We start from the raw sequence: 27,657 nt of genomic DNA, 5'->3' as shown, positions 1-27,657 counted from the left end.
GTCCAGGGTAGTGAGCTTGCTGTGCACCCCCCTTGGTACTTTAAGGATCTTGAACTCCACCATTTCACGGTCACTGCAGCCAAGGCTGCCCTTGAGCTTCACGTTCCCCACCAGCCCCTCCTTGTTGGTGAGAACAAGGTCCAGCATAGCACCTCTCCTTGTTGGCTCCTCTATCGCTTGGAGAAAGAAGTTATCATCAATGCATTCCAGGAGCCTCCCGGATTGCTTATGCCCTGCTGTGTTGTCCCTCCAACAGATATCGGGGTGGTTGAAGTCCTCCATGAGGACCAGGGCTTGTGAACGTGAGGCTGCTCCTACCTGTCTAAGTGGAGGGCCTTATCCGCTTGGTCTTCCTGGTCAGGTGGCCTGTAGCAGACCCCCACTATAATGTCACCTGTCCCTGCCGTCCCTTTAATCCTGACCCATAAGCTCTCGGTCGGCTCCCCATCTGTTCCCAGATGGAGCTCCATGCACTCCAGCTGGTCATTGACATAGATGGTGACACCCCCTCCTTGTCTCCCCTTCCTGTCCTTCCTAAACAGCCTGTATCCTTCAATTTCAACACTCCAGTCATAGGAGCCAGCCCACCACGTCTCTGTGATGCCAATAAGATCATAGCCCCACAGGCGTGTGCACATCTCTAACTCCTCTTGTTTATTCCCCATGCTATGTGTGTTTGCATAGAGGCATTTAAGTTGGGCCTCCAATGAAGCTGACTTACTGGCTGGAGTGGCTGGAATTCCTTTGTGCTGCTCTTCAGGTGCTCTCCTGCTGACCTGTGATCCTTCTCCAGGCTCTGGGCAGCTATTGCTGGCACTGGCATCAAACTGGCAGAAGTGGGATGGGTTGAGGCTCCTCTCCCCCAGCAACTTTAGTTTAAAGCCCTCTTCACCAGCTTGGCAAGCCTATGACCGAAGATGCTCTTCTTCTTCTATGAAAACTTTCCCATAGCAGATTGCCACCTGCGCTGCAGAGCATGGCCCTGAGTCATTACCTCCACAAGGAACTTCAGCTGTGTACCCCAGATACACAGAGGTAACCCCACTGACTTCCCAAGCACTGCCTTTAAAAGAAGGCAATAGAGTTACCTTGGAAACATAACATGGGAAAGGAAATTGGACTTTAAAATCAACCTTAATTCTTCCTTTGCATGGCCAAACAAAATAATAATGAATAAACATTGCAAGAGAAAAAAAAAAAAAAAAGTGGTTATTTTACAGTTTTTGAAACCAACAACAATCAAAGCTGCAAGGTATAATTTTTTTTTTCCTGGAATTCCTTGCTTTCCTTGAATACCACCCTCATGGTATCTCTCAGCAGTCACGTTAACACTATATATTGATTGTCTGCTTGGTAGGTAGCAGGAGGGAAAATAAAACAGGCAAGAACTTAACTCTGTTTAGGTTCCTCCAGTGCACATGGAATCTGGACAATTTTCTGTGGGTGGCACCACTGCTAAAACCTTGCCAGTGAAAATTACTACAGTGGTCTTCATCTCTGTTGGTAACCAAAGCCACCACCGAGCCAGGCAGGGCAGAAGTTAGGGTGTTTCTTCCCTTCTCTTTAAAATGCTGGTGTGTTTCTGTTCTTTGAAGCAAAAGGTATGAGAGATGTCTTGATTTCTACCATTCGAAGCTGCCACTCTGACAGGTTTCCAAATGTCACCTGCTCCCCATAGACAGAGAAGTGCTACGAGCTAAGGCTGGCCCGTCACACCCCTAGCACGGGGAACACCAAAATTCAGCATTCCTTGTAACACTCCCATGTTCCGGCAGCAAGGAGCGGTTAATTCCAGTTCCAGAATAATGAATCCAGTCCTCACGTTGTGGCCCCAAGGAAATGAGGACATTTGTGTCATGTCCACGCACCACCCTGAGGAGCCACCTTCAACACTGGATCTTCCAGTCCAAACCAGTACCACTACCCACTTGCTAATGTTACCCAGCATCACTGCTGGGATAAAACACTGGAATGAGTCAACCTAACAGATCACTTGTTTTGACACTGAATATCAAGCCTGCCGTATAGAGCTCAGAGAAATCTACATATCTGTATCAGAGAAATACAGAAGAAAATTTCGTTCAGAGAAATTTCCTCAGTAGGGAGGAGGCACTCGAAGCTGGTTACCTCCTGTCCCCCCCTTTCCAAGACGGATAAGGAACGTTCCCAACATTAATGACACAGATTTTTCCAATGTTTCCTTTCATTTTTCACAATCAGACTTCAAGGTTGCTCAGATATCAAAATGCAACTTTTCAAGTTGGATCCAAACGTTCACCAAGACTTGGTTGCCATTTAGGAAGGTGAAGAACCAACAACCCCCAACCCATGGCTGTACATCAACATGCCGGCGAAATGTTTAATACTGTGAGCCCCATGCTTCAAAATGGAAACTTTGGTGTTTTTTGAGCTGCTGTTCTAAAACACATTCTCCTGTTCATGCAACATCCCAGCATCCCAGTTTATTGTGGCAGTGAATATTTGTTTTTCAAAGGAAATTAGAAGTGGTGGAGAGGCAGTGGCCTGGGTTTTCTCCTGCCTCAGCCCCTGCACTGCTGCACACCACCAGAGAGGTCGTTTCAGTGCCGTGCCCGGTCTCTTTTTATCTTTTCTTGTTTGCTTGGGACACCGTTAGATGCAAGAACTATCTCTTTGACTGTCTACACAGCACTATGCACAGTAAGAACTCGTTCCATCTACAGCATTTAGGAACTAATCCTATGTAAGAAAATATTAGCCAAACATGCTCTGGTTACCCAAATTCAATTAGCTGTGAATTGGAAGGGAATATATTTAAAATGACAAGACCATTAAAAAAGATTGGAGATTTGTAAAGACGTTTACATGCCTGCTGGCCTGTTTTTAAAATTCTGGTGTTGCATCCTTCTGTGCCCATTGCATGTGAAGGAGGTAACTGTATCTTATCTTCAATGCAGTATCTGCTGCTGGATCTTCTGGTCTAAACGATTTTCATTCTGACATAACATACCACATTAACGCTCAAGGGAAGGAACCTATTTCATCCCCAGACTCAATAAAACATGGACAATAGGATCATGAGTCCCATCACACAGGTCTCTCAATAGAACCCGACTCTGGCATAAACAGAAGGGGAGAGGGAAACAGGAAACGGCTGCCTCTTAAAAAACTTGGAAATTGCCAGAGAATTACTTTTCTGTCCCTCAGATATTAAGTTCACTGCAGTTCTTCCCTCCATCTTACTCCAATGACTCCCACAGTCCTCCTTTTTCCTGTGTACTGCTATAGGGCAAGTCACCAGGTATAAACAACATTTGCTGTTACCCTAAAAACGAACATTTGCAATTTTTAGTTTATAGCTGATGACAATAACAGAGTATCCAGGGCAAAACCACTGAAGCCACAACCCCCCAAACCAGTATAAACATACTCTGCCACTTCAAAAGGATTCAAACAACTCCATCCCAGCAGCATTCGTGGCGGACGAGGGAAGACTGGCTTTCCTGCAGCCGACAGAGCCGAGCTGCTCCAGCGGGAATGCCCGCCTGGGGCTGCAGGGCACGGCCGGGTCTGGCAGGGTGCAGCTCTGGCAGCAGGGATGCAGCCAGACCCGGGGGCAGTTTTTATCCGGCGATGCTGACTACACTCCCAGTATGCTTCTACAGATGACAGTATACAGAGTATCTTTATCTCTTCTAAAGGATATCTTTTATAAAGCAGTCACATCCTGGCAGTCATGCTGCTTTAACTTTACTGCTCTAGTTAGAGGTATAATGTGGGGAGAGCTTAAAGAGATATAACTGGACAGGCCTGTTTTAATTGTTCCCACTAGACCTGTGCTCTGTGACCTTGGACATCTACAGAGCCATAAATATGAGCTTTGATTGCTGTTCCCATAGTGACTGGCAGGAAGAACACACTGGAGGGTGGACTAGGACTGCTTCAAGCAGGCAAGCAGCAACTGGAAATGATTAAGTTCAGAAGCTCTGGGGACACTAATGTCACTGCAGGCCAGTCAACCTGGAAGATAAACATTGCTGGGCACTGTGAAAATGATTTTTCTATTTGCTTTCCACTGAGAGGGTGAACTAGGCTACACTATAGGCACTGGGCTTGCCAAATGAGACCGTGAGCTCTTCTGAGGCAAATTTACCAGTCCTTTCTGCTGCTGGAGACGTCAAAGCTACTAGCGGGGCCTGTCACGTTTGTGCTGTGCACACTTACTGCTGAGGAACAGGAGCATCAGCCCTTGATCTCAGTTAGACCTGCAGAGCAGAGCTCAGTTAGACCCGCAGAGCAGGCACGGCTGTTGCACGGAGAACATTTCTACATGGAGCAACACACAACATCAGAGGTCTAATCATCCCAGGCGAAGCTGCCAGGTACCTAGGCTGTCCCTCTTCCAGTGCCAAAGCCAGTGTGGTTACTTCTGTAGTGCTCTGCATTGTGCACCGAGGGCTGTCACAGGGTTTGGTGTGGAAAAGGGAGACCTTTGGCATCCCACTCCAAAAGGGCAAGGACCTGGTAGATGCACGTGGGGAGAGGAACGCAGCTTGTCCTGCGATGTGACATCCAGCTCTCACTCTCACTGTGCTCTGTGCCGTGAACACAAAACTAGAATTCAAATAACTCTGAACTCTCCTATTTCAATATAAGAAATAGTAGGGTTTCAGGAAAAAAGTAGAGACACATGCTGGTGGCCTGAGTATATATAAAAGCAGCTCAGGAATATTTATATTAGCAGAGTGCACAGCAGGAAAAGCAGAGCTGTGCTAATGGCAAAGCTGCCGGAGTGTTTCTGAGTGACTTGCTCAATAGTACGGCGTGGTGTGCTCACTGGCCACCCATCCACACGCAGCTTCATTAACTCCCTGGCGATCAGGGCCTCACACATCACAGAAGAATGGAATTTACACATGGTCAAATCTCGCATCACCCATAGATCACTCAAGGTTATAACCCTGAAAAAAACACAAGAGCCTCACCGTCTCCATGAGTATATTAAGGTTTGAAATGGAAAATAGCTGTTCTGCCATCCAGGATAAAGCAGTAATTATTCAGATGGAAAGTAACACTGAATCTACCTGTCTATACACTTTGTACACTACCCAAAGTCTCCAATTCACATATATTAAACTCTTCAGACTTAGGTATTGTGGTAACTTTAATGCGAAAACAAAGCAGATAAGCCAATAAAAGAAGTACAAGGCATCACTTCTCCCTCACTACATACAGCACTTTTACATATATGCATAGGTCTGTTAAAAAAACACTCTGACATGTTTTGAAGTCAAGATTACATGGTCTTTTATGAGAAGAAGTTTAGTGGAACCCCACAGGGACACACTGGACTATTTTCATGCGATAACTGATCATCCCGGTCTCTTCTCTATGTCTCTAGCCTTTCACTGAAAGTAGATCCCATAATTTTTCAAGTAGTTGAGTCAGATTTGCAAAGTCTGCACATTCTTATAGTGGCCACAAGCACTTAAAGCATCAGCTATTTTTTTTTCTAAGTCTAGTTCCTCTTCTTTTTTTTTTTTTTTTTTTTTTTTTTAAACCAAGCAGAAAATGCCAGAATTGTCCATCATTCTTTTTTAAAATGACCAGCTTGTGACCCCCTGATATTTATACAGTATGGACCATCATGCTCTGAAAAATCAAGCACTATAAAAAATGAATCTGTAAAATTAGGAGCTCAAATGTCTTAAGTTACTTTCGGAAATACTGACTAATAATAATTATTGCCTGCTCTGCTTCACTGTTAATCTCTCTTTCAGAAAGTGCACTTCTTGAACTGTAGAAAATGACACTTTTAAGAAGAATTTTGCATTTTTCTGACTACAGCAAACCATATGGAGAGTGGCTGACAGGTCCTGATGGATAACACATATACTAGCAGCTTCCCAGAATACTCATCTCCGAAAAGAAGGAAGCTCTGCAGAAGTGGCCTGGATAGCTCCATAAATCAATGCCACACTGTTAATTCCTGACAGCTACTACAAATTAAGGGATGGTCAATTTTAAGGATTGGTCCTACAAAACTCTTGTAATCATTCTTTCAAAAGAGCCATAATCTCCACTTGGGAGCAAGAGAACCATTATATGCTAGTATTTGGTGGCTCCGTCAAAATGTCAGCCTAGCTCTTGGAAGCTAATATGTAAAAGCACAGCCAAAGATGTTTCTTCTGTTTATATCATTTTTTTTTCTGGAAGTTCAAATCTAAAAAAACATTTAACTTGTTGTGGAATAGTTCAGTCACACTGGCAGGTTAGCCACTGCTGTAACCTATCATAGCCTGGACTAGGAAAGCCACATTAAGGACATAGTATGCACTTTGCTTTACTCAGAACCAGAACTGGCATCTAGCTAGAGGAAAGCTTCCTCAGAGATGATGATGAAACCAGCCCTCACTTTGGTATCACACAGACATTTTAACATACTGCATGAGTCAGAGAAACACTTTTAATGTGTATCTGAGCACCTTTGCCAGCAGAACTCCCATTACATTGACACTGCTTCCCCTTTCAAGTCACATCAGTTCACAAGGTATGATGCAACATCATTGAAAATGTGCATGTATTTATTAGAGGTTACAGCATAAAATATGCAGGCACCTTGAAATATATTTCAGACTGTGACAGCTGGCAGAGTGACTGAATATATGCCAGAGGTTTATGATGAACTCTAAAGTGTCTTCATTTAAGAGGCAGCATCCTTTTTTATAGGCATCCTTTATTGCTTGATTTATTCTATCTATCTGTAACTAACCTCTAGACTCATAGATTTAGACTCCTGGTGTGACGTTGCTTGAATGCCATGCACCTCAGAGCTTGACAAAATGTTCTGACAAAGTCATTGCTTGGTCCTCTCTCACTGTTCAGAACAATGCCGATGGATGGAGACATTAAATGATACCCCGGTGCTCAACTGGGAACTCATAAAATCAACATATTTAGCGGGTGTTTTAGAAAATTTGTCACATGCTAAGTGCGAAAGAGCAGGAAAGGACTAGGAGAGATTTAGTGTTCCATTTTCCACTCTCTTTAGCTGTATTGCCCTTGATGTTTTCAGTAAGGCTTTTTTTTTGCAAAGAATTAGGCATGAACCGATGGTGGGAATGAGGAACTGAGCCTAAGCAAATGACAAATTACTCTCTTCTTGATAGATTTAATTTGATCCCATATAGCAAAACCTGAGCATTTATGGAAGTATGCAGGGCAGAGCTGGACCAAGTCCTACGCTAAGGCAGCTACCAGATCCCAGGGCTGAATTCAGGAACTGGGTTGTTTCCAGATGTGCAGCTCATGCAGAAACGCACACAGTGTGTTTACAAGAAGACCTCATTAACTCGAAACGAACTATACAGAAGTGATCAAGGGACATAACGTGCCATGGAAGGGCACCATTACCTCATGACTTCATGGGAACTTTTTTTTGAATACAGGCAAAGCATTGCCTACAGGATTTAGCCTGTTAATACTAACATCAAAACCACATTGGTAATCCCACATTACCAAAGTTTCTGTACTTCAAAAAGTGTTAGTGAATTAAGCCAATGCCTGCAGTATGATATACACTGAAAGGTTTGGATCTGGCGAGGAGCAGAAATGCATTGTCCAAATCTCCTGGCACCATACAGTTGGGACTGGCTTTTTCCACTGTGCTCCCAGCACATTTCCTTCTGCCCCGTGGGAACAAGAATTGATTATCTGGTACTGAGAGGTTTGGAGGCTTTAGATAGAAATGAACAGCAATTACGAAGGACTTAATTTTTGTACCCTAAAAGGCTCTGTCAAAAATGTAATTTGTAATTAATTAGAAGTGTATAAACCAGATAAAAGCCTGTTGAAGTCAAGTAGTTTTTAACCCTGGGAACTCTGGGTTTCAACCTCTGGCTGAAAGCTCAGGACCTTTACACAAGTTTCTCTGTGCTTCCCAGGTGATCCTTCTGGCAGCACTTGAGTTCCCAAAATAAAATTCTTCAGGCTTATAAAACAGCTTGCATTTTTAGACAGAGCTCCTCAGCTGATTCTTGTAAGATATCCTGTTTTTCTAAAGAGACTTTTATTGCAATATGAATTTATTACAAACCATTTCACATGCACACATTTTCAATCATACCTTGTGGGTCATAAGAGAGAGAATTTAATTTTGGAAACCTTAGGAAGCAATAATAATCTTTAACCTCTGGCATTGCACGAGAATATACTGCATATTTTCTATCAAAATGAACAGCTCTAATAACCTTCCATTAATATGCATTTATATTTATTACTCCTTCATTACAGTTAAGATACCAAATCCTTAATAAAAAAAATTAAATTCACATTTTACTTTACTTCTTTCTCTGTCTTTTAAAATGTTAATACTTAAGGAAGTAGACAGGACATCACATATTTTTACCACTGCCACACAGTTCAGCACTAGCAGCATAAACCCTTTATGTCTTGTTTTTGGCCCCTATTATATCAAATATAAGCAGATTTTCACTGAGTTCACTGGCAGGGAACATCTCCTTACAGCAGCACATCCCCTCATTATCCAGCCCTCTCAGCTGTTCTCAAACTCAGCAGGAGGCCATTTCCCCTCTGCTTTACAACCTCTTTTATGATCCTTGATGGCCTAAGTTTGGGGTTTTTTGGGGGTTTACTTTCTTGCTTCATTCCCCTGTGCCACTTTATAACATGTCCTCAGCCAGCCTTCCCACAACTTTCCCTTAATGACATGAACCCAGGCAAAGAGGGAGAGAATGTGGTTTTCTTTTTGTATTGTGAAAAGCAAGGGATAACTCATGAACCGAGGTCAACACAACATGTGAAACACAGAATTGCAGCTGAGTTTCAGCTGGCAAAACAGCTGCCAGGAGGGTCCCAAGAGCCCAACACCCGTTCGTGTTACCCTAACATGGGGGAAAGCTCCTCTCCTTCTGCAGCTACTGCCCACGCCGGGGAGATTTGCTCCTCTTCTCTAGAGAACCAAGCTGCATTTCTGAACGTGTTTTTTTCAGACTTTCTTGGAGCCACTCACCTGCTTTTTGGCTATTACTGGGTTGAAATCACATTTCTGCTTCCTCATCTCCTGCGTGGCCCCGAAGCCACACGATACTGTGTGAAAACACATGCTTATGAGTTTGGCTTCTTCTATCCAAGGACACAATGTCCTTGTGCAGCTGAAGTGAAACACGGCATTACTTCACCTGCCAGCAAAGACGTGTGTATGTACTGAGGTATGTATTTATAGCAGCTACCTCTGCTGATGGATGAAATGGCGGCTGCCACTTTGCCTTTCAAACCAGCAATGCTCCACCTTTAATATGGTGCTTTCACATGTTTGGCTTAAAAAAAATGCTGCTTTTTTCAGTGAGTCACTCCCAACTCAGCTGGGAACCAGAGCAGGGGACTGCCAGCTTCAGAAGCGTCAGCAGAATCTGGAAATGAGGCGGCGAAGTCCACAGGCTCTCAGCTTTACTAAGATGGAGAAAAGAAAGAGGAACCACCTGCCAGTTTCTGCCTGCACTGCTGGCACAAGCAGCTTCTGCATTTCCATTTCCTCCCTTCATGGGACATGAGTATGCAAACTGCAAGATGGGTCATTGACCATCTCCAGTCCAACGTTGCTGAGCCAACTCACTGCTGAGCCCAGACAGTGCACGGCAGCATGCAGCTAACGCTCACACGCTAGTAATATATTATTATCCTTCTAGATGAAGTAGAGACGAGGGGAGCACCTATGGGTGGTGCAGGGGTCCCCAAAGAGGGATGCAGGTTTGACTGCCAAGCCATATTTAGAAAGGGGTTCTCATTAGCCACGTGCTGCCTCCATGCCAAGAGGCAGCGCTGAGTCCAAACACCATTTGAAAGCAGGGAGTGACATTCCTTTAGTATGAACTCAGCAGCGCTATTTGGTTGGAAATTATTACTATTCAAAAGAGCTAGAGGTGCCAAAATAACCCATGGGATAAATCCATACTGCAAAATGCACGAGGAGTAGAGCAGCAGCAGCAGCCACCACACACTGAAAAGATAAAATCAATTCAAGTCATGAGGAAATGACATAGCTACTCCTGTTTGGCCTAGAGAAAACAACTGTATTCCACATGAAACATAAATTCAGAATAAAGATTCTGTAGGCACAGTGAATATTTATGATTTCTCTTAATAAGTAGACAAAATACTGCTTTCAAAAGAGAGGATCCCATTATAGTTACGGACACATTTTTCTCCTCTCTTTAATAGGATTATGCAACAGCTATTGATTTCTGACTACAGTCTGAAGTACAATTAGTGTATTTGTAAAAGTCCTTTTTAATCACAGTGGACTTGTATAGCTCAAAGTACCTCACTCACACTAAATAATAAGTATTATTGCCTTGATACAGCCAAACCCTCCAGCATCAGCAGGCTGCAGTAGGAAACAAAACTCTGAGGAACTCCTCACTTGGGCGAGAAAGCGTCTCAACTGTCCTTCCCTATTTGGTACCAGGTTAATGAGAAGTCTCTGTTAAACGCTCGGTTTTAAGGAAGCTGGTTCGTTAACTGCTGCCCTTCAGCAGGCGAAACCCCAGCTGCGGTTCCTGTGGTGGGCTCTGCACGGCTGCGGGTGCAGGGAGCTCTGCTGGCCAGAGGGCTCCCAGGCTTGTGTGCGGTCTCAGTGGGGAGACAGTCCTTCCTTAAAAGCAAGTACTGAGTGCCGAGTAAGGCAAAGATTTTTATTTTGCCTGCTTTGCTCTTCACTTCGGGTTTTAGAAATGTGAGATACACAGCTGGAGAGAAGTATAAAGGGATAGAGCAAAATATTAAAGAAAACCATGTATTTTTCTACCCAAAAGCAAACATCATGCTCAGTGGATTACATTTCTCTCATTTCTTTAAGATAGTGTTCAAAGGAAAATCTCCTTCTCTCCTGAGCTATTCAGTCATTTTGAACACGATTACATCCTAAATATCACAGTATTTGCAAAGGATTGGGATCACAGTGATAGGTAGGTAAGGTGCTTTCCTTTTCTATTTACTTCTGTACTTCATGCTCAATATCCTTGGTACAAATAGCTCTATCTGAAGTACAAATGTTATGATAAAACAATAGTTATTGAGCCCCTCCCAGAGCATTACAAATGCCGCATCCTAGACCAGCACACCAACTGATTCACGGTGCAGCATCTCCCAACACCCTGCGTAACAGCAGCACTAGCCAGACTCTGCTGCAAGGCGAACATGTTGCCCGACTTGCACTGAAACAAACACTGGTTTGCCTGCCCTTCTCTCTGGGTAGTTGTCTAATGATTGCTTTTAGGACACTTACGGCTGCAGTTGGTCAATAACCTGCAGATCCTTTTACAGTTGACACCCCAAAAACGGTCCTTAGAGCCTGCAGACCAGGTATTCCTCCCAGGGCACAAGCAGTAAGGTACTCTGGAACATGGTAGCCTTCCTTAATCATTATCAAAATGTAAATAAAAGGCAACATTTTCTATAAACATCTGCATTCTAGAGGCTAAAGGGTATTTTCATCATTTTCTGTAAGACCTTCCAAAAAATACCACCTCAGGGAGCAGACTAACCTACTAGACAGATACATCATGTTAGATGTGTCACCACAACCTTTTAATCAGTGCATAGTCAATATTCTGTATTATATGAATAACTAATTAGTTTCGCAACTTATTTCCACAGATGTCATTGCAAAATCTATCTGAGGAATGTCATCTGCACTTGAGAGAAGGACAAGCATTGTAATTAAGTATTAAGCCATTTCACCAGTGTGAGTCTGCCATGGAGTGTGAAATGGCTATAATTCACATTTTTAAGACCTTGCATTTATTAGCATCTATTTTCTACTCAAGGTTAGTGGTATGCTGCACGGAGTTAAAAAAGGCAAAAAAAGCTCACATTTTTGTTATTCAAATGGATATATGTGCATGTCTGACTGTACAGATTGGTCACATCGATAGGGTTTCTCTCAAGTCCCAGAGGACTTCTGGCTCGTACACCTTTGTGAACGCTACTCGAAGGTTAGATGAATGCTCTGATTATGGAGCAAGTGACATTCTGCTGTTGAAAGCTAATGACAATCCTGGGTGCAACACACCTAGGCAGGATACAGATTGTGTATACAAGAAAGATATTCAATCTGAGATAACAGTCAGGATTGATGATTAATATCTCCCAGAAAAAGGCTTTGTTTGCATTAGGAAATCCCTACAGAATAAATGCAGAGAGAGAATAATGAACCAGGCTGTTGTATTTTATTCAGGGCCCAGGAAAAGTTAGACTGGTCTCTGTCTGAAGCCATTGCTCCAGTTGCGATTATGCTGCTTAATTATATGCAGAAGAAGAGGAGTCTTGTGTATCCTCCCACCAACCACCAAATGAGAGGGATATTTCCACTGCTCTCTATCCCGTAGGCTATGCCATTTGGCAGTAATTTCATTTAGAAATCTGCCTCCTTACCTCCCTGTTCCCACTCCTCTGTTTTCACTTGAAGTGCCACTTAGCTCTGGTGGAATATGCACGCTCTTGCACCCACGCGTTCCTGCAGCACAGGGGACACGAGTGCATCTGGGAAGAGCCACGCACCCCACTGCAGGCTGCTCAACCACAAATTCCAACTGCTTTTTCTTTTTTCCCTAGCTTGAGCTTATCACATTTTTTACTTCAGCAATATACTGTGTTCGAAACACTTTGATGCCAAGCTCCCCTTCCTGCCAAGCCTGCTTTCACCATCCATTACCCCTCTTTGAAGAGGATCTGCCTGTCTATGGACAGATCCTATTAGCAGCACTGTGAACAGGGCAGGGCCATGATTCATCCAGCCAGGATAACTGTCAACGCCTCCGCCATTTCCCAGGCATGTGCCTCCTGAGCACCTGATCTATATCTAGGCTTCACCTGCTAAAAACAGGGAAGGAAAGGACACCAAGAGTTAAATCCTCTCTTTCTGGTGCTGGGTGTGAAAGGGGTGAAGGCCATTAAGAGAACATTTGCTGGGGTAAGGAAAGGGAACAGCAAACCCCCCCCCCCCCCTTCTTTGCAATAGAAATACTTTAACAGATGGAAAGCCCCAACAATCAACTGCCTCCTTAACTCCAAGCCTTATATCCAATGGTATAAAGAGATCTTAATACACTGCCCACAAGGAGCCTATGGAAAGACTACCTTTGATTTGGGAGGGCTGTGGCTTGTCTTCTGTAATAGATGAACAGGCAGCAGCTTTGAAGGGATGTCAGCAGGAGAAAAGGCTAAAGCAAAGTGGCCACAGCTGTGAAATCAGTGTGAATGCTGCTCTGAGAAGGTCTCATCCAACAGCAAACATTTCAGGAAGCCTTAGCTGTCATGGAAAAATTGTTAGATCAGATCTGGTTTCCTAGATTAGAAAATGGAGAGTGATGAGGACCTCTGCCATTCAAAAGAAACTCATCAGAGTCCACTTAAATTAGCTTGAAGTTCTCTCATTTTAGTTATATGCTAATAGGTATGTGTTGACTTTAGTGGAGATAGATAGTCATATAAATACAACCCATCTGTGTCATATGAAAATAGTTATATTTGTTACAATGTGGAAAGTAAAGCTCATCCGAAGGCAAAAGTCTGTTGTCTTTTAGGCTGGTAGGACTACCAATATTATTGGGACTGCACTGATATAAGAGAGAAAAGAATTGCATCCTTTCTGGTAAATCAGTTGGAAAATAACACCAGCTAGATACAAGGCTATATTGACCATTTTTTCCTTGCTGAATCCTCTGAGGAAACCCCAAGCATTTACTGTAAACTAAACAGTGTTTCAGTATCACACATTAGTCTTCATGAATGACTTCCCTTTCCCACCAATTACTTCCTCTTTCATACCATTCATTTTTTGCATTTCCTCTAATTTTTGTTCTCTTAATCTTTATTAATATAATGGGTTTCAGACAGAAACATTATTTGTGTTTGTATTTATTGAAAATGTCTCTGCTGCTTTGTGAAACACAGATGAGAGAAACCTTAATTCCATAAGAATTATTGTTTTGCAAAACGAGTATTGTTACATTAGCTGAGCACTGTATTTAAATTGCTTTTTGTTACAATAGGTCTCATTAGGACTATTTGGATAGTTCAGTACAGTACATGGTAAGGTAGAATTGCACTAATAAAATCAAGCTGCAAGTACATTTCATCTGCCATTTGGTACTTTCACTGCTTCATAATTAACTTTGGTCAAAAATTACCCCTTCAAGCCCAAGGGATTAATTCTCCCTTAACTATATTTGTGCATTACAGGAAAAACAGTAATCCATTGGTTTCCTGGCCTTGGATGAGTGGTTTACTGCATTTTTAACCTACAATAATTGTGGATGAATTGCAGGTGTGTGCTTGCCCCTCATGGAGTGAATTTCATGCTGCCTGATTTCTTCTTATTTAACTCTGGGAACTCTAGAAATGCCCTAAGCCAGGTTTCCTCACTCTGGGTGCCTCTGCCCAGCATGACCTGCCCATCCGGGAGGCACCTACACTAGTTCTGAGCCCCGGGACCTGCTCCCACCAGGAGCCCAGGATCGATACTAATACACAGCACCCATCCAGCGTACACCCTCCCAGCTTCCAGCACTTAGCAGTTTAACAACATCCTCCTGATAATTCTACTTATATCAGATCACCTACTTTTTAATCCTCTCCCCCTAGAATATTTTCCTTCTTCCTCCTTAGTCATTGGCTTGTCTAGCCCTTACCCCTCGCCCTGGAGGATGTGTCAGTGGCAATGAAAGCGCTGATCTTGTTAGCCTCCTTGGCATATATTTGCCTTTTGGAAGAAGATAAATAGAGGAAGGCAGGTGATTCCTGCCAGTGTCAAGGAGAGGCTCTCAAGACAGGCTCTTACCAGACTACCTGGGTGCTACTAAAACAATTCAGTGAGAAAAAGTCATCTTGAATTCAACTTTTATACATAGGCAATCACATTACCATATGTCAAAGACACCAACCTGCATTAAAAAGAGTCAATGCAGATGAGTACAAATATTTCAATGTCCAAACAAATCTCCAAACCCCTCCCCCTAAACTATTTTGGGATGATACTGAATGGCAATGTTAAACATTCCAAGAATTTGAAAATAATTTGAATTTGTTTGCTTTCCTTTTTACTGTTTTTGACCAGTTTAGAACCCAATGAACAACTACCAAAACTCTCAAGAGTCTAAAATTGCTTTAAATAAGTAAAAACATGGGAATGTTCACAGAAGTGTATCAAATAGTTTTTCAACCATCTCTAGTTCTCAGGTCATTATTAAAGAATATTCTAGATCCCAAATAGGAAACGAGAACCCTTAATAACACCCTGTGCTAAACAAGACATTTATGAGCTCTGGCATTCCTAGTACAACTGATACTGAACAGGACTGGTCTAGGACACAAGAGTCTGTCTGCAGCATGGGAGAGCACCCCCTGAGAAGACTTAGCAGCTAAGTCCAGACCTGGTTCAAACAAGCACCAAACCAATTCGTCCAGCCTTGTGATGGGCTCAGCATGTAAGGAAAAAGCTACGCACATATTGCCACGTGAGTTTGCTCCATCTAAATCACTGCAGACAAAAGTGTTTTAAAAAGGGTACTCAGAAAAGAGGACCGCACCTTCTTTCTTCTCCACGACTGTGACCACCTTGTAGAGCAGGCAGTTACTAATACGTGAATTAGGTTATATGAACTGAAGACCAATTGTCAGCTAAAGGGGGACAGAAAGACTGTTGAGAACGTGTGTGCTGTCACTTGGAGCGTGTCAGTCTTCGTGACACATGGACATGACCGAAGGCCTTTGGGAGATGGGAGGAAAAGAAGGAAAGCAACAGAGATGACTGGCACGATGGCGTCCTGCCTATCTTGTACGGGAAATCAGTCTGTCTGTTAAGGAGAGGAGGAAGGGAAAGAAGACATACAGATGGTCTGACTCCTGGTGGTGACAGGAGCAGTTGGTCTCCTCTCCTTCCGATAGCGACAGTCGCTGTCACCTTATTTTGAAGTCTCCTAACGAAAAAGTGGGAGTCAGTATGGTACTGAAAAGAGCAAATGGATAAATCATGTAACTAATCGTAACCATTTGGTCTAGGAAGAATGATGGAGGTTGGTGGTGCCTGGTGACAGCCTGCGTTAGCTGAATGTGCACTTTCCCACCCTGAGAACTTCAGCCTAGGGAGGAAAGAAAGTTTGCACTATTTATTACAGAAAAAGGTCTTTTTGAGTCAAGCCACCTACTGAGTGCGTGTTTACAATGCTGCTTTCCTAGCAACGTATGACAGCTCGGGACCCATACGCTGCCATCTCATTCAGTCCCATTTCACTGCAGCATCTTTTTAAATAGGCCAAAAGGACACCTTATGCACACACTCTGCTATCAAAATAGGAAGGTACCAAAAAATGTCCCCCCAGAGTAAGATTATTTTTGCTATTAACTCTGTACTGCACCCAAAAGGCACCATTTTACCTAAGAAGCCGCCAGTGCTCCAACATGTAGAAAGAGAGAGATGGATGGTTCTCGGTTTGGGGAGGAATAGAGCATTTGCTCTTGGGAAACCTTGCTTTCTCTACACAGTGCTACCACTGGCTCTTTTCTTCTCAGGGTGGTGGAAAAAACATTTATTTTGCCAAGATGAAATTTTCAGAAGCACATAAAATGTTTTAGGACCCTGTGGGACTTTTTTTTTCAAAGTAAATCCTATTCAATGATTTTCCCTTAAAAAAAAAAAAGAAAAGAAAAAGAAAAAACCCCCAACAGATTTTTACAGGATTTTTTTCATCCAGTCCACTAATTTCAAAGGAAGTCAGTTATCTAACAGCTCTCTACATAAAACAAGTGAAATAACAACTTGAATTTAAAGCAGATCAAATATACTGAATCAACCCCTCGCATGGATACTGCCATTAATTAATTTCAATTTCATTTAGCTTAATTCTCTTTGGAACAGAAGCATACTCAATCAGATTAAGGCCATTTTAATTCACATTTGTCCCCTCTAATATGACACCCTACACTTATTTGGATTAAAATCCCCTCGCATGTTTAGAAAAGTCCTAAGTAACCACAAACTTGGACCTAAATCTTGTATCTCTTTTGCAGTGCTGAAAATGGGACCTGGTTTTGTAAGTTACTTAGATGCTATTAGATACTTTAACTGTGATCTTGGTTTTTTGTTTTTTTTTTTTTCTGAAAATGTCAGCAAACATGGGCTGTGCCAGAAAGCCTTTGTCACCTGAACCTCCCCTACAACCCACCCACCCGCTGACCGCTTCGTTTGCTTGCTCTGCCCAGAGAAACGGAGGGTACACGTGCTCTGCACCACCGCACTCTGCCCTCCCGGGGCTCGTCCTCCACAGCAGACCCTGGACCTGCCCTGGCAGTTGCATGTCAGGCTGAGCAAAGACCCTCTTTCCTCTTTTTTAAAAGGAAGTATACCAAGACTGGGAAAACCACAAGGCAGGGTTAAAGTCACTGCATGGAGAAAGAGAACAAACTTTCATAACAAACTGAATCACACACCACTGCACTGCTTGTCTGACATACGATCCCCAGAGTGCAAAACGGGAACAATTAGAGTGTTTCCAGACAGCAACTGAAAGATAGCGATAGACCCACAGGAAGGCAGCCAGGATATTCTTCATCTTCCACGGTAATCTAGCTGGGCCATACCTATCCCTGGCATCAGAGCAGAGAGAGTTAATGAGAGGTCCTCTCCCATGTCGGTGCATCCACAATAAATCTGCAGCGCTGCTGCACAACTTCAGCTGTCTGAAGATTGCTTCACCCCCAGCAGTTTTCAGGAAAGGAGAGTTTGCAACCCAAGACCTAAGGACAAGATGTCCTTCTGGAGATTTTTTCACCTTTTCCCTCTCTTTTTCTAAGGAAGGATAATTAGAGCATTGATGGCAAACCCCAACAGCCCTCTTGGTCAGAAGATATCAGGAGATTCAGTCAATATTTATTAGGCCATATGATTGGTCTATTTTCAGAGAATAGTCATCCAAACTAACCTGTAGTGCCACACTTTTTTTTTTTTTTTTTAATATGAAATAAATATAATGCCCAGCATTAGCTTAAGGGCAAAGCTGGTTCTCAGGAGCTGTGCTGTTTATTGCCTCCTGATACATTGCTGTCAGCCAGTGGCATCTCTGCGAGTGTCAGCAGTTACATGCATGCACAGCCAGACCCTGTGTGGGTCAGGGAGGGTTTGCATTTCTGCAAGGCAGATAATGGTGAAGAGCTTTATGCTTTGCCTGCTGCTACTCCCTGTGATTCAGCAAGGACTCCAGTACCTCCCTGCACAACCAGGAAAAGTTTTCTCTATTTCTCTTCAAAGGCTGAGCCCGGGGTAAGCAGAGCATGTTACAGAGGACAGACTATGCTCTTATGACCCATGATTGCCTTTAGCTCAGTCATATGGCACGTAAACACGGCAGGTCCCTTCTCTTCCATGGCATCCCCTCGGTGATGCCTTCCAAAGCGCACCCCCAAGCTCTTATGCAAAAGCAGCAATGATGCCCAGCGGTACGCACAACTCCAACAAGGTGCCACTGAGTTACCGTTAAACCATATTCCAAAGTTTACCTTAGTTCCTTGAAGGGGTCTGCCCTGACATTGGGAGTTTCTATAGATTTAGGGAACACTGTGCCTTCTGCTCCTGAAATCACAAAACAAAACAGAAGACAAATTGTAAACATTATAAGCTGTTATCAGGGGAGTGATTGTCAAATCATACCTAGGTGCAATTTAACCCGTCGCCTGACCCCATTTCTCTCTTGCACACATCCCTTCTGTCCCCAGGAAAAGCCAGACCTTGATCATTTGAAATTGGTTGCCTTGATTACAACTGGGATTTGCCTGTAAACTGCACTTCTGGCTGTAAAAGCAGCTGCTTGCGCCCTGACTGTGGAAAGTGTTTGCTGACCCAACTGATGCAGGGAGCTTGGAAAAGATACCTCCTTGGTAACCAGGCATCTAATCCAGCTACATTCCTCACTAATGAACCTGGATGCATGTTATGAAATTACTTCTTCTGCTGGGCTCTGAGAGATACTCAAAGGAGAAAACCAAATCTTGGGTTGATCACTGCAAACGTCTCTCAGGTCAGGCTGTGCTCCTGCCTGGGGAAAAGGAGGGAGGTGTCCACCCGATGAAATGCAGTACCAGCAGGCAGCAGGCTCTGCTCTAGTCCCAGCCCAGCCACCGGTTTGATGTGTGACCCAAAAGTCATTTAACTTCTGCTCATTTCCCCCTTCTCTTAGAGGTGGTGGGGAAGGCAGCTCTATCCCCATTTGTTGAGTGTTTTTACATTGTGAGCTGTAAACTGCTAGGCAATATGAACAGCTTTCCTAAGTTTCAGGCCACTGCAATCCTCTTATCTGATCACCTGCATAGCCCAGGTTGGGCTGTTTCACCCAGCCAGCCCTGCATGGGGGCCGTATTTGTGACCGAGCCATGCTGTGTCTCTCTAGAAAGACGTGCTCTCCCAGTTTCATTGTTTTAAGCCAAGGGCAGCCCATGCCGTCCTCTGGTAAGCCCTTCTGCTAATTGTTCTACTTTAAAAATGTGCATCTAATCTGAATTGGTCTCACTTTAGCTTTCAGCCACTAAATCTTCTCGTGTCCTCGTGTGCCAGGCAATCGGCCCTGCATGAGCAGACCCTCCACCTTCTGTAGGTAGTTACCAACGGTGACCCAACCACCCCAACCTTCTCTTTTATTCTCTGAAAAGTTACAGCCTTCTGAATCATTCACTGCAAAGCAGATTTTCTGGACTTCTCATTGCTCTTTTCTCAACCCACTCCACTTTTAAAATACTCTGTTGGGGCACAGGAGTCCCCAGGTGCTGTCACTGATGCTCTGTGCTGCAGAATGTCACTTTCTCGCTCCCGTTGAAACTTCCAGTTAAAACACAGCCAAGAACGGTATTAACTGCCTTACACACAGCAGTACACTAGAAATTAATGTTCATGGTCTCTGACATATAGCTGCCCACCCAGTAAGCAAGTATGACCTATATTCCTAAACCTACACCTGTGGTCTGGTGTTCAGACGCATTGTGAACAATTAGTCATTCATTATCTGTATTCATCACAGCAATTTCAGTGTCAGCATGCAAACGGCATGAGTGGCATTTTTTATTTCCTTAATTTTTTCTTTGATAAAGCTATTGGTGCAAACTACAGATCCTGATGAGACCTTTTACATATACTGTTTGAGATGTCTCTTAACATGTGCTATTATAATTGTTACCTATGTGCAGTCTGGAAGTCACCACTATAGAATAAAAAATGTTCTGAGATGATGCAAAACATGCTAACACAACATCCTTCTGTAACTTCTGCTATAAGTCAGAAACACCTGCGGCTTCAATAAGACTACACTTGCTTTGCACTGAAATAAATTAACTAAGCTGTCCCACTGTGTTAAAGAAGAAAAATCAGAATGCAAATAAGCACGCCAACATTTATAAAAAAAAAAACCCAACCAATTCCTTTTTAACCTAGAGAAAAACAAAGTAATCTCAAAGATGATAAAAGAAATCTAAAGTTTGAAGCTTTATACTAGGGAATTGAAATTGATCCTATGGCACAATACAGATATTTAGCTCTTAACTTTACTATAAGCCTTCATCGTTACAAGTTGTCAAAAGCAGCTGTAACTTGCCAGCCATGAAGGTTATTATTATCAGATCTGTCCTCTCTCAACAGTTTCCAAATGATTTAAGTCTCTGCTTATCCACACAATTGCCTTGGCTATTAGCCTTGCAATGAAACTTAGCAAAAGAAACAGCCTGCACATATCTGCATAATAAAACAACGATTTTCGAGGAGAGGAAGATGAGGAAGTGCAGCTGGAGAGGTGCACATAGATATTCTTGTATCCTTTCCACCTGTATTGCTTAAATGGTGACTTTATGCTGGTAATTTTAATTCATTTTTACACACTTTAAGTCAGCTACTTAAGTTATGCAAAGCCCAAAATAACGATCTGCACGTAACCAGAAATGCCTGCAGAATAAGGAGAAACTTTACGATATTTCTAATGACTTGTGGTTTTCCAGACTTTCATTATTTAATTTAAATACAGGAAGCAACTTTTGAAACAAAACCAGCAAAGACTCCAATGCAGTCATTTCAGGAAGGCTGAAAATAAAAAAGCCTGCTATTCCTTTCCTCCATCTCCTTGTTTTCCTTTCCCTATACACAGTTCTTAAACCCTCTTTTCCTGTCTTCTTTATTCCCAGATCCATGGAAGAGTCCCTTATGCACTGGGAAAAGGAATGAGATTTCCAAATCCTTCTGTTTCTCTCCTTTGATGTGAATTAGAAGTGAACGCTACCTGCCTTGATAAGGCTTCCTGCCTTGACAATATCATTTCTTATTATTCTAAGAACGCAAGATCTCCCAAAGGGCCACCTGTCCCTGTCACTGAGTAGGACATCAGCCACGAGGGGATGCCTAGGGACCAGGACTGAGACATCCCTCCCCTGACTCCGGCTGTCAGCAACTGAGGGACTCCTTGAGCTGGCCGTGTCATCCAGCTACTGGAGAGACACTGATAAGCTTTCCTCACCTCACCTAATTATCATTTTAAGTGTTCCCATTTCTGTAGCAAGGGGTTCACAGATGAATTAAGTACTCTGGAGAAGTTTTTCCTTTGGTTTCAACCAGCTGCCTGATGATGTCACTGGATGCTTGTTCTGCCTTGGACTGTGAAGAACAGTAAATAACCATCCTCTTCTTTTTGTGCTACTGGAAATTTTATAGACCTCAAATGTGCCCACTCCCACCAGCCTCTCTTTTCTACGTGGAAGAGTCTCGGTTTGTGCCTGGGGGATCAGCAGCTCCTGCAATGCCTCCCAATGGAAACAACTGCCTTGGACAGATTCAACTACACTCGACATTTGTGTCAAAGTCTGGCTCTTGGCCACTATAGAAGTCTCTAGCCAGGCTGTGATAGCATCAGCGTCGGATAGCATTGAAAGTGAAGGCATTAGGCTGGAGGAAGTGACCTCATTTAGTGGTTTTACTAAAGGCTTTGGCAAAACAAGAAGGAAAGTTTGAGGGAAATGTGCTGTTGACACTGAATTGGGCTATTCTGGCTCTGCAGAGGAGCACTGGGATGTCATGGAGAAACAAATGTTTGACCTCAGGGAGTGGAAGAAGAGAGAGAGGGTGAAATTTAAAAATATGAAGTCCAAGGTCATGTGCTTAGAAAGTAGTAAAAATTTATTCTCCATGTTGGATGCTTCCAGGATGGGAACGTCCCTGGATAAAGGCTGAGGGCTACTCATGATTCATGGCAGCGGGACAGGGCCAAAGGGAAAGCAAACATGACATTAAACTGAAAAGCAAGAGGCAAGTCTAACAGGAACATGAGAAAAATCACATTATTTTATGAATCATCAGTGAATCCTTGAACTATTATGTAGCCCCGCCGCTCACCCCCCGTGAGGAAAGTGTACAGAGAGGAAATACTGTCATGACTGCGCGAACAGAAAAAGTCTATCCTACAAAAGAAGACTGGAAGGACTTGACTTTTTAGCTTAGCAGCATGATGGCTAAGGAAGGATATGAATGCTGTGTATAAATACATTAGGAAGATAAATAACATGAAGGAAAAAGAACTACTGGCTCTAGGCCAATCTTGGCATGAGAGCAAGTGGCAAGAAACTGGTCCCAAATATATCTGGGAAGAAAAGCACTTGTTTTCTAGCCAAAAGAGGAGCAAAAATGGGAGCAGCTTTTCAGTTAGATGGGACAGACAATGTAACAGATTTGACAAATTCATGACTATAAGACATGGCGTCTCAAAACCAGGGGACAAGATTTGCAGGACCAGAAAGTCCCTTCTAGTCTAGCACTCCCCTAGTCTTATCTTCACTGTCCTCTACCTGAGAAATGATGGGTTTTGGCAAATGGTATTAATGCACAGCTCCGACAGTTCAAGAAGTAGCTGCTACAATCTCCCTTCTCAATCAAAGCTACTATATCCCTCTTCTCCCTTTACTGAATATAAAGCAAATGTAAATTAAATCTATTATTGTACAACACAGCTTCTGCTTTCTGAATTATGTGTTATTAAAACATTTACTATCTACCATGAAAAATGCATAATACAAAATTTCTATTTCATTGCAAAGTACTGAAAACATTTTTTTTTAATCTTATGAGACTCTCTGCTGCTGCTAAGGGTAACTTACCTGCAAACAGCCAAAGACAGTTAGGAGAAAACAATCGTATAATTTGTATTTAAACATACTATACTGTACATCCCTAGGCAATAAATTATTCTTTCTCACAGTATTATATCAGAGCGACTTCTACTAAAAGCCATACCTACTGATTCCCTCTTCTGACACCGTGTAATTTACCACCGATAAATGTTCATAAACAGTTAGACTGAAAAATCCATAAAACCATTTCAGCTTTATTTTAAGTTCCATTTAACGTCCCTCAAAAATGATTTCATCAGTGTGTTTCCATTAGCTGGTTCTCTGCCCAATAACTTAATTCCACACAATCAGTCAGGAACTTATAAAGCATATGACAGGATCTTCCTAAAGTGTTTAGAATCCCCATAAAGGTTCACTCAAAGAGTGGCATTTTTTTTTCCCTTCTAGTGCATAAGGTGTGGGGGCACAAATGTCAAAGACCCCTATATGTGTTCAATTCATGAAAGAACAAAAATCGAGAGTGCTATGGCAAGGGAATATTTATGGTTTAATTTCAGGGTTTGGGGATTTTTTTTTTTGTTTGTTTCTTTCTCACCTTTCCTTTGAGACTCAGAAGAAAGACTGCATGAGACCAGGTCTGCCAAATAAGAGTTTGCATTTTCTCTGGCACTAGTGGCTTCTTAGTAGCCTACTGCCGCATTCAGGAGACAAGCCTGGTTGCAGTTTGGACCACTGCAAGTGAGTTGCTGGAGTGACATCCAGCTTCTGGACCTCCTCTCACCTCCCTCTTCCCATGCTGCACCCATAGGAGCCTCCAGTGCCACTGGGCTGTTGCATCTTCCGAACAGCTCCAGCCCTTGCACAGGAAGACACTGTCCTTTCTTGCCGCAGAGCACGTGCCTGGCACAGCAATCTGCCCTCACTCTTTCTAACATGGAAGCAACAAAAAGAGCCAGTGGGCTGGGCTTTTGGCAATCACCTTGCTCTACAACATGAATCCAAGACATAGCATAAAACAAGGCGGTTTTTTTATTCCAGTTTCGCATTGAAACAAAGCAGAAGCATCATGTTCTGTATGTGCATGTTGGTCTGCCAGTCTCCTGTTGAAGAGTGCCTTTTGAAGCATTAGCCCTCTTCATCCAAATGTGGAGTTGGTTGATCAATCTCATGAGCTTTGTGAGAAAAGACCAGGAGATAACTAACACCCCACCAAGGCAAAGGCTCTGGTGTGAGCTCAACGCTGGCTGGATGCCAACAGCTCCGTAGGGGAGAGAGGAGTTACAAATGCCCCAAGAAGGAAGCAAATCTCAGCTGGAACGTGCATCTTCTTAACCAGCAACAAATCCAACCAGAGGAAAGTGGGCATAAACAGTTCAGCTTTCCAAGCTGCCTCTTGCTTTCTCTGTGTGCTGCAAAAGTCCCTGAGCTGCATGACACTGTCCTGGCACCTTCCCTGGTGCAAAGGCAAGGACCATCCACGCTCCCTCCGGCCAGAACTGGGCTCCAGCCATTGTGGCAAGACACTGATCACATACCGCTCCCTCTGCACAAAAGTTGCTCTAGGCTTCTACTGCTATCAGCTGGAAGGGAGAGAAGAAGAGCTCAAATGCAATGCGATGAGAGGTATTTTTAGACTAATGATTGATGCTCCTGCTGTCAAGGGTAGGTGGCAATCAGCTGCACAGCACTTGGAGGTGAACAGAATGCAAAGCAGAGAAATCAGGTTTCTGCTCAGGTGCAGATGCACCTGGTTAGCTATTCCCCACTTTCCTTTTTCTTTTCTTTCTAGACAACACATTTCTTTCCCACTCTGTGTATTCTTTTGGTAATAATTCCAGACCCACGGTACACCTTTAGTGTTGTATATCACTGCTTTATAATGAAATTGGGTTCTCAGAGCCCTGTGACAAACTTGGTGATCAAGTTGACTTAAGTGTATCTTCTCTTTAGCGCTCTGCCTTAATGGAGCACTGTGCAAATGAGGGGAGAAGGAGAAGGATTTGCTATGATTTTTTTCTAGCTAAAGTCAAGAGGCAATGTATAGCTTGCTGGTGATCTCCATAAACTACCTCTATTCCCGCTATTATTGATCAGGACACATTCAGCAATTTGTTCATGAAAACACCTGGCTGACAAGGTTCTCCCCTCTGGAGGTCTCATCAGGGTAATATGTGACAGTCTCAGAAGGGTGTGTGTGTGCCAACAGATGTCCAGGCAGTAAATCCAATGCAATATAGGTAGAAAGGATTTGTGCCCGCTTCTTTTAATTCCTAGCTTTAAAAGCCTTATTCATCCTTAATTTATGTTTTTAAATGGATGAACATAGTAATTGCTGTTGCTCCCCTTGAATCCCATCAAATCTGAAATCAATAAGAGCTCCATTTCAGGGCCCAACAATAATAGCATGGCTAGGTTAAGCCAGTGCACTGAACAAAAGCCATAAAGCTTCATTCATGTTTCTTGCTAGGATACTATTAAAATAGTTCATTGCAGAGGTCTGTCTGTCTGCCTGCCTGCCTTCGTTGTCAAAGTGTTGGGGAGTTGTTCTTTTAAGGGCAATCTATGTAATGAAATCATGTGCAGCATCAACAAAGGTGTTTATAATAAAAATGTAATATAATTTACTTAGAATCTTTTGGATTATGGTCTTGGCAATGTATGCACATGGGGTGTGAGTCAACCCTTAGGCACTGGGCTGTGGTTGAGTCAGGCCAGATGGAAACCCCTTGTGACTCCAGCACCACCAGCTCTGCTGGGTGGAGGAGAAGCTGTTATCGGACTCATAGTCCCAAGAAATAAATGGAGCCTGGTTTCAAGCTAGAAAACTTGCAAACAATAAGATGAGCCGCAAGCTCTAAGATGAGCATGTGGATCATTAGTGATATATGTGTCTGTAGATTCCCGTTGATCTTCAACAGTCTAGCTTCAGTGGTTGAGTGTTTGAGAAATATAAAGGGAATAACAGAAAAGAACAGAAGGGCTTGCATCCAAATTGAGAAAAGACATACGAAGAAAGGTTGCTACAACTTATGCTGACCTCTAGATATTTCCTTCTTGACTAGTTTTGGGGTCCTTCAACACTTTTTCTGCAGCTCAACAATAGCAATGTCATCACTGAATTCCTTTGAAGGTCTTCTTGGCATTCTTGTGCAAAGTTGCAAAGAAATTCAGGAGAGTACCTGAAGTAGGAATACACAGTGCAAATTTATCAAGGAGAATATTATGTGAGCTTCAAATAGATCAGGTTGTGAAGGCTGTGGAAGGCACTTAGGAAATAAAATATAAATCTGCCACACTTTTAAACTTGATTTCAGTGTTTGGTAAGTGTACAGTATGTTTCTTTCATAATCCTTGTGACATTTAATCAATATTAATCTGATGGTGGATGATTCTTCTTTTTCCTTAAACAGGATTAATGTAACACAATCTGAACACACATTTCAGCTTGGACTAGAAGCCTATACACTTTACATAAATGCTATCCTTTTTGCCTGGAATGTACTTTGAAGCAAAAGCAAACACAAGGAAAACATCTCAGGATATCTCCCTCCCAACACACATTGTTCCCTCCAACAAAAGACAAGTTTACAATCTAGGTGAGTGGATTTTGAAAAAGGAGGGCAATGTTATTTGAATTCGGCATTAAAAGGAATGGACAACAGTGTCTATGCCTATTGCCCTCAAGGCAGCAAAGCAATCAGAACTATTCATTCAAGAACGGTATGTTTGCTGAAGATCTGGTCATTTTAATTTCTTCCCTTATACAATGGGAAAAAACCCCTTATTTGGAAGAAAGCATCCAGAAATCCCACCCCAGCCTCTGAGGAAAAAACCCCCCACCCAATTCAACCAAATAATTTTTTTCTATACAGTTTTTTAATTCTTTGTCACTGCTGATTACAGATTAAATCACTTTTTCACACCTGACTTTTAGGTTGATAGGGCAATAGCACAATTCCTAACAGAGCAAAAAATAATTTTCTTGTGGCTTTAAGCACTGATAGGAAACTTTTTTTTTCCCTCCGTTGTTCCGTAATTTTGCTAAACCTATTTTTTTTCCAGCACCACAGCTCTGCAATGAGTGCAAAGAAATTTGATGAAACTCTGTTGCCATGACTGAATGCTACAGACAGCGGAGGCTGTTTCCAGTCTTGCTAGTGCCAGTGCTAAACCCTGGTATCTTCATTTGTCAGTGTATTTCCCTACTTTCCTCATTTTATTCTCTGTCTCTTTTCGGCAGGACCAATGACTACATGACAGCTTGGCAATTGCTTCGGGACTGCATTAGTATTACTGCTTAATTACCCACAGGGAGTGCATAGTGAATATTCGTAGCTGCTTCCTAAAGAAGTTCATACATCTTCAGCAAAAGGTCAAATGCCTGTCCAAGCCTCGTGAGCAGTGCGGTTGTGGCAAGCTCTTTTCTCTTGCTGAGAGCACAGAAGGGAGCTCTGGAGCAACTGCTACCTCCAGATGCCTTTGAAGCAGCCTGAGCAAGCAGGAGCTCATTTG

General features: G+C 42.9%; 1 protein-coding gene across 6 annotated transcripts in view; it reads right to left on the bottom strand.

Moving 5' to 3' along the window:
- SGCD (sarcoglycan delta) overlaps nt 1-27,657 on the bottom strand; it is a 225,724-nt gene that overhangs the window by 29,258 nt on the left and 168,809 nt on the right. For all 6 annotated transcript variants that reach the window (XM_072872319.1, XM_072872315.1, XM_072872321.1 and 3 more), the window contains exon 6: nt 18,553-18,625. In XM_072872319.1, the coding sequence (XP_072728420.1) occupies nt 18,553-18,625 (73 nt within the window). The remainder of the gene's footprint in view (nt 1-18,552; nt 18,626-27,657) is intronic.

This window comes from Ciconia boyciana, chromosome 9 (assembly GCF_034638445.1).
Source record: "Ciconia boyciana chromosome 9, ASM3463844v1, whole genome shotgun sequence".
In the NCBI taxonomy this organism is placed as follows: Eukaryota; Metazoa; Chordata; class Aves; order Ciconiiformes; family Ciconiidae; genus Ciconia; species Ciconia boyciana.
Note: the sequence above shows the minus strand (reverse complement) of the source record. Positions and strands in the feature narration are given on the sequence as shown.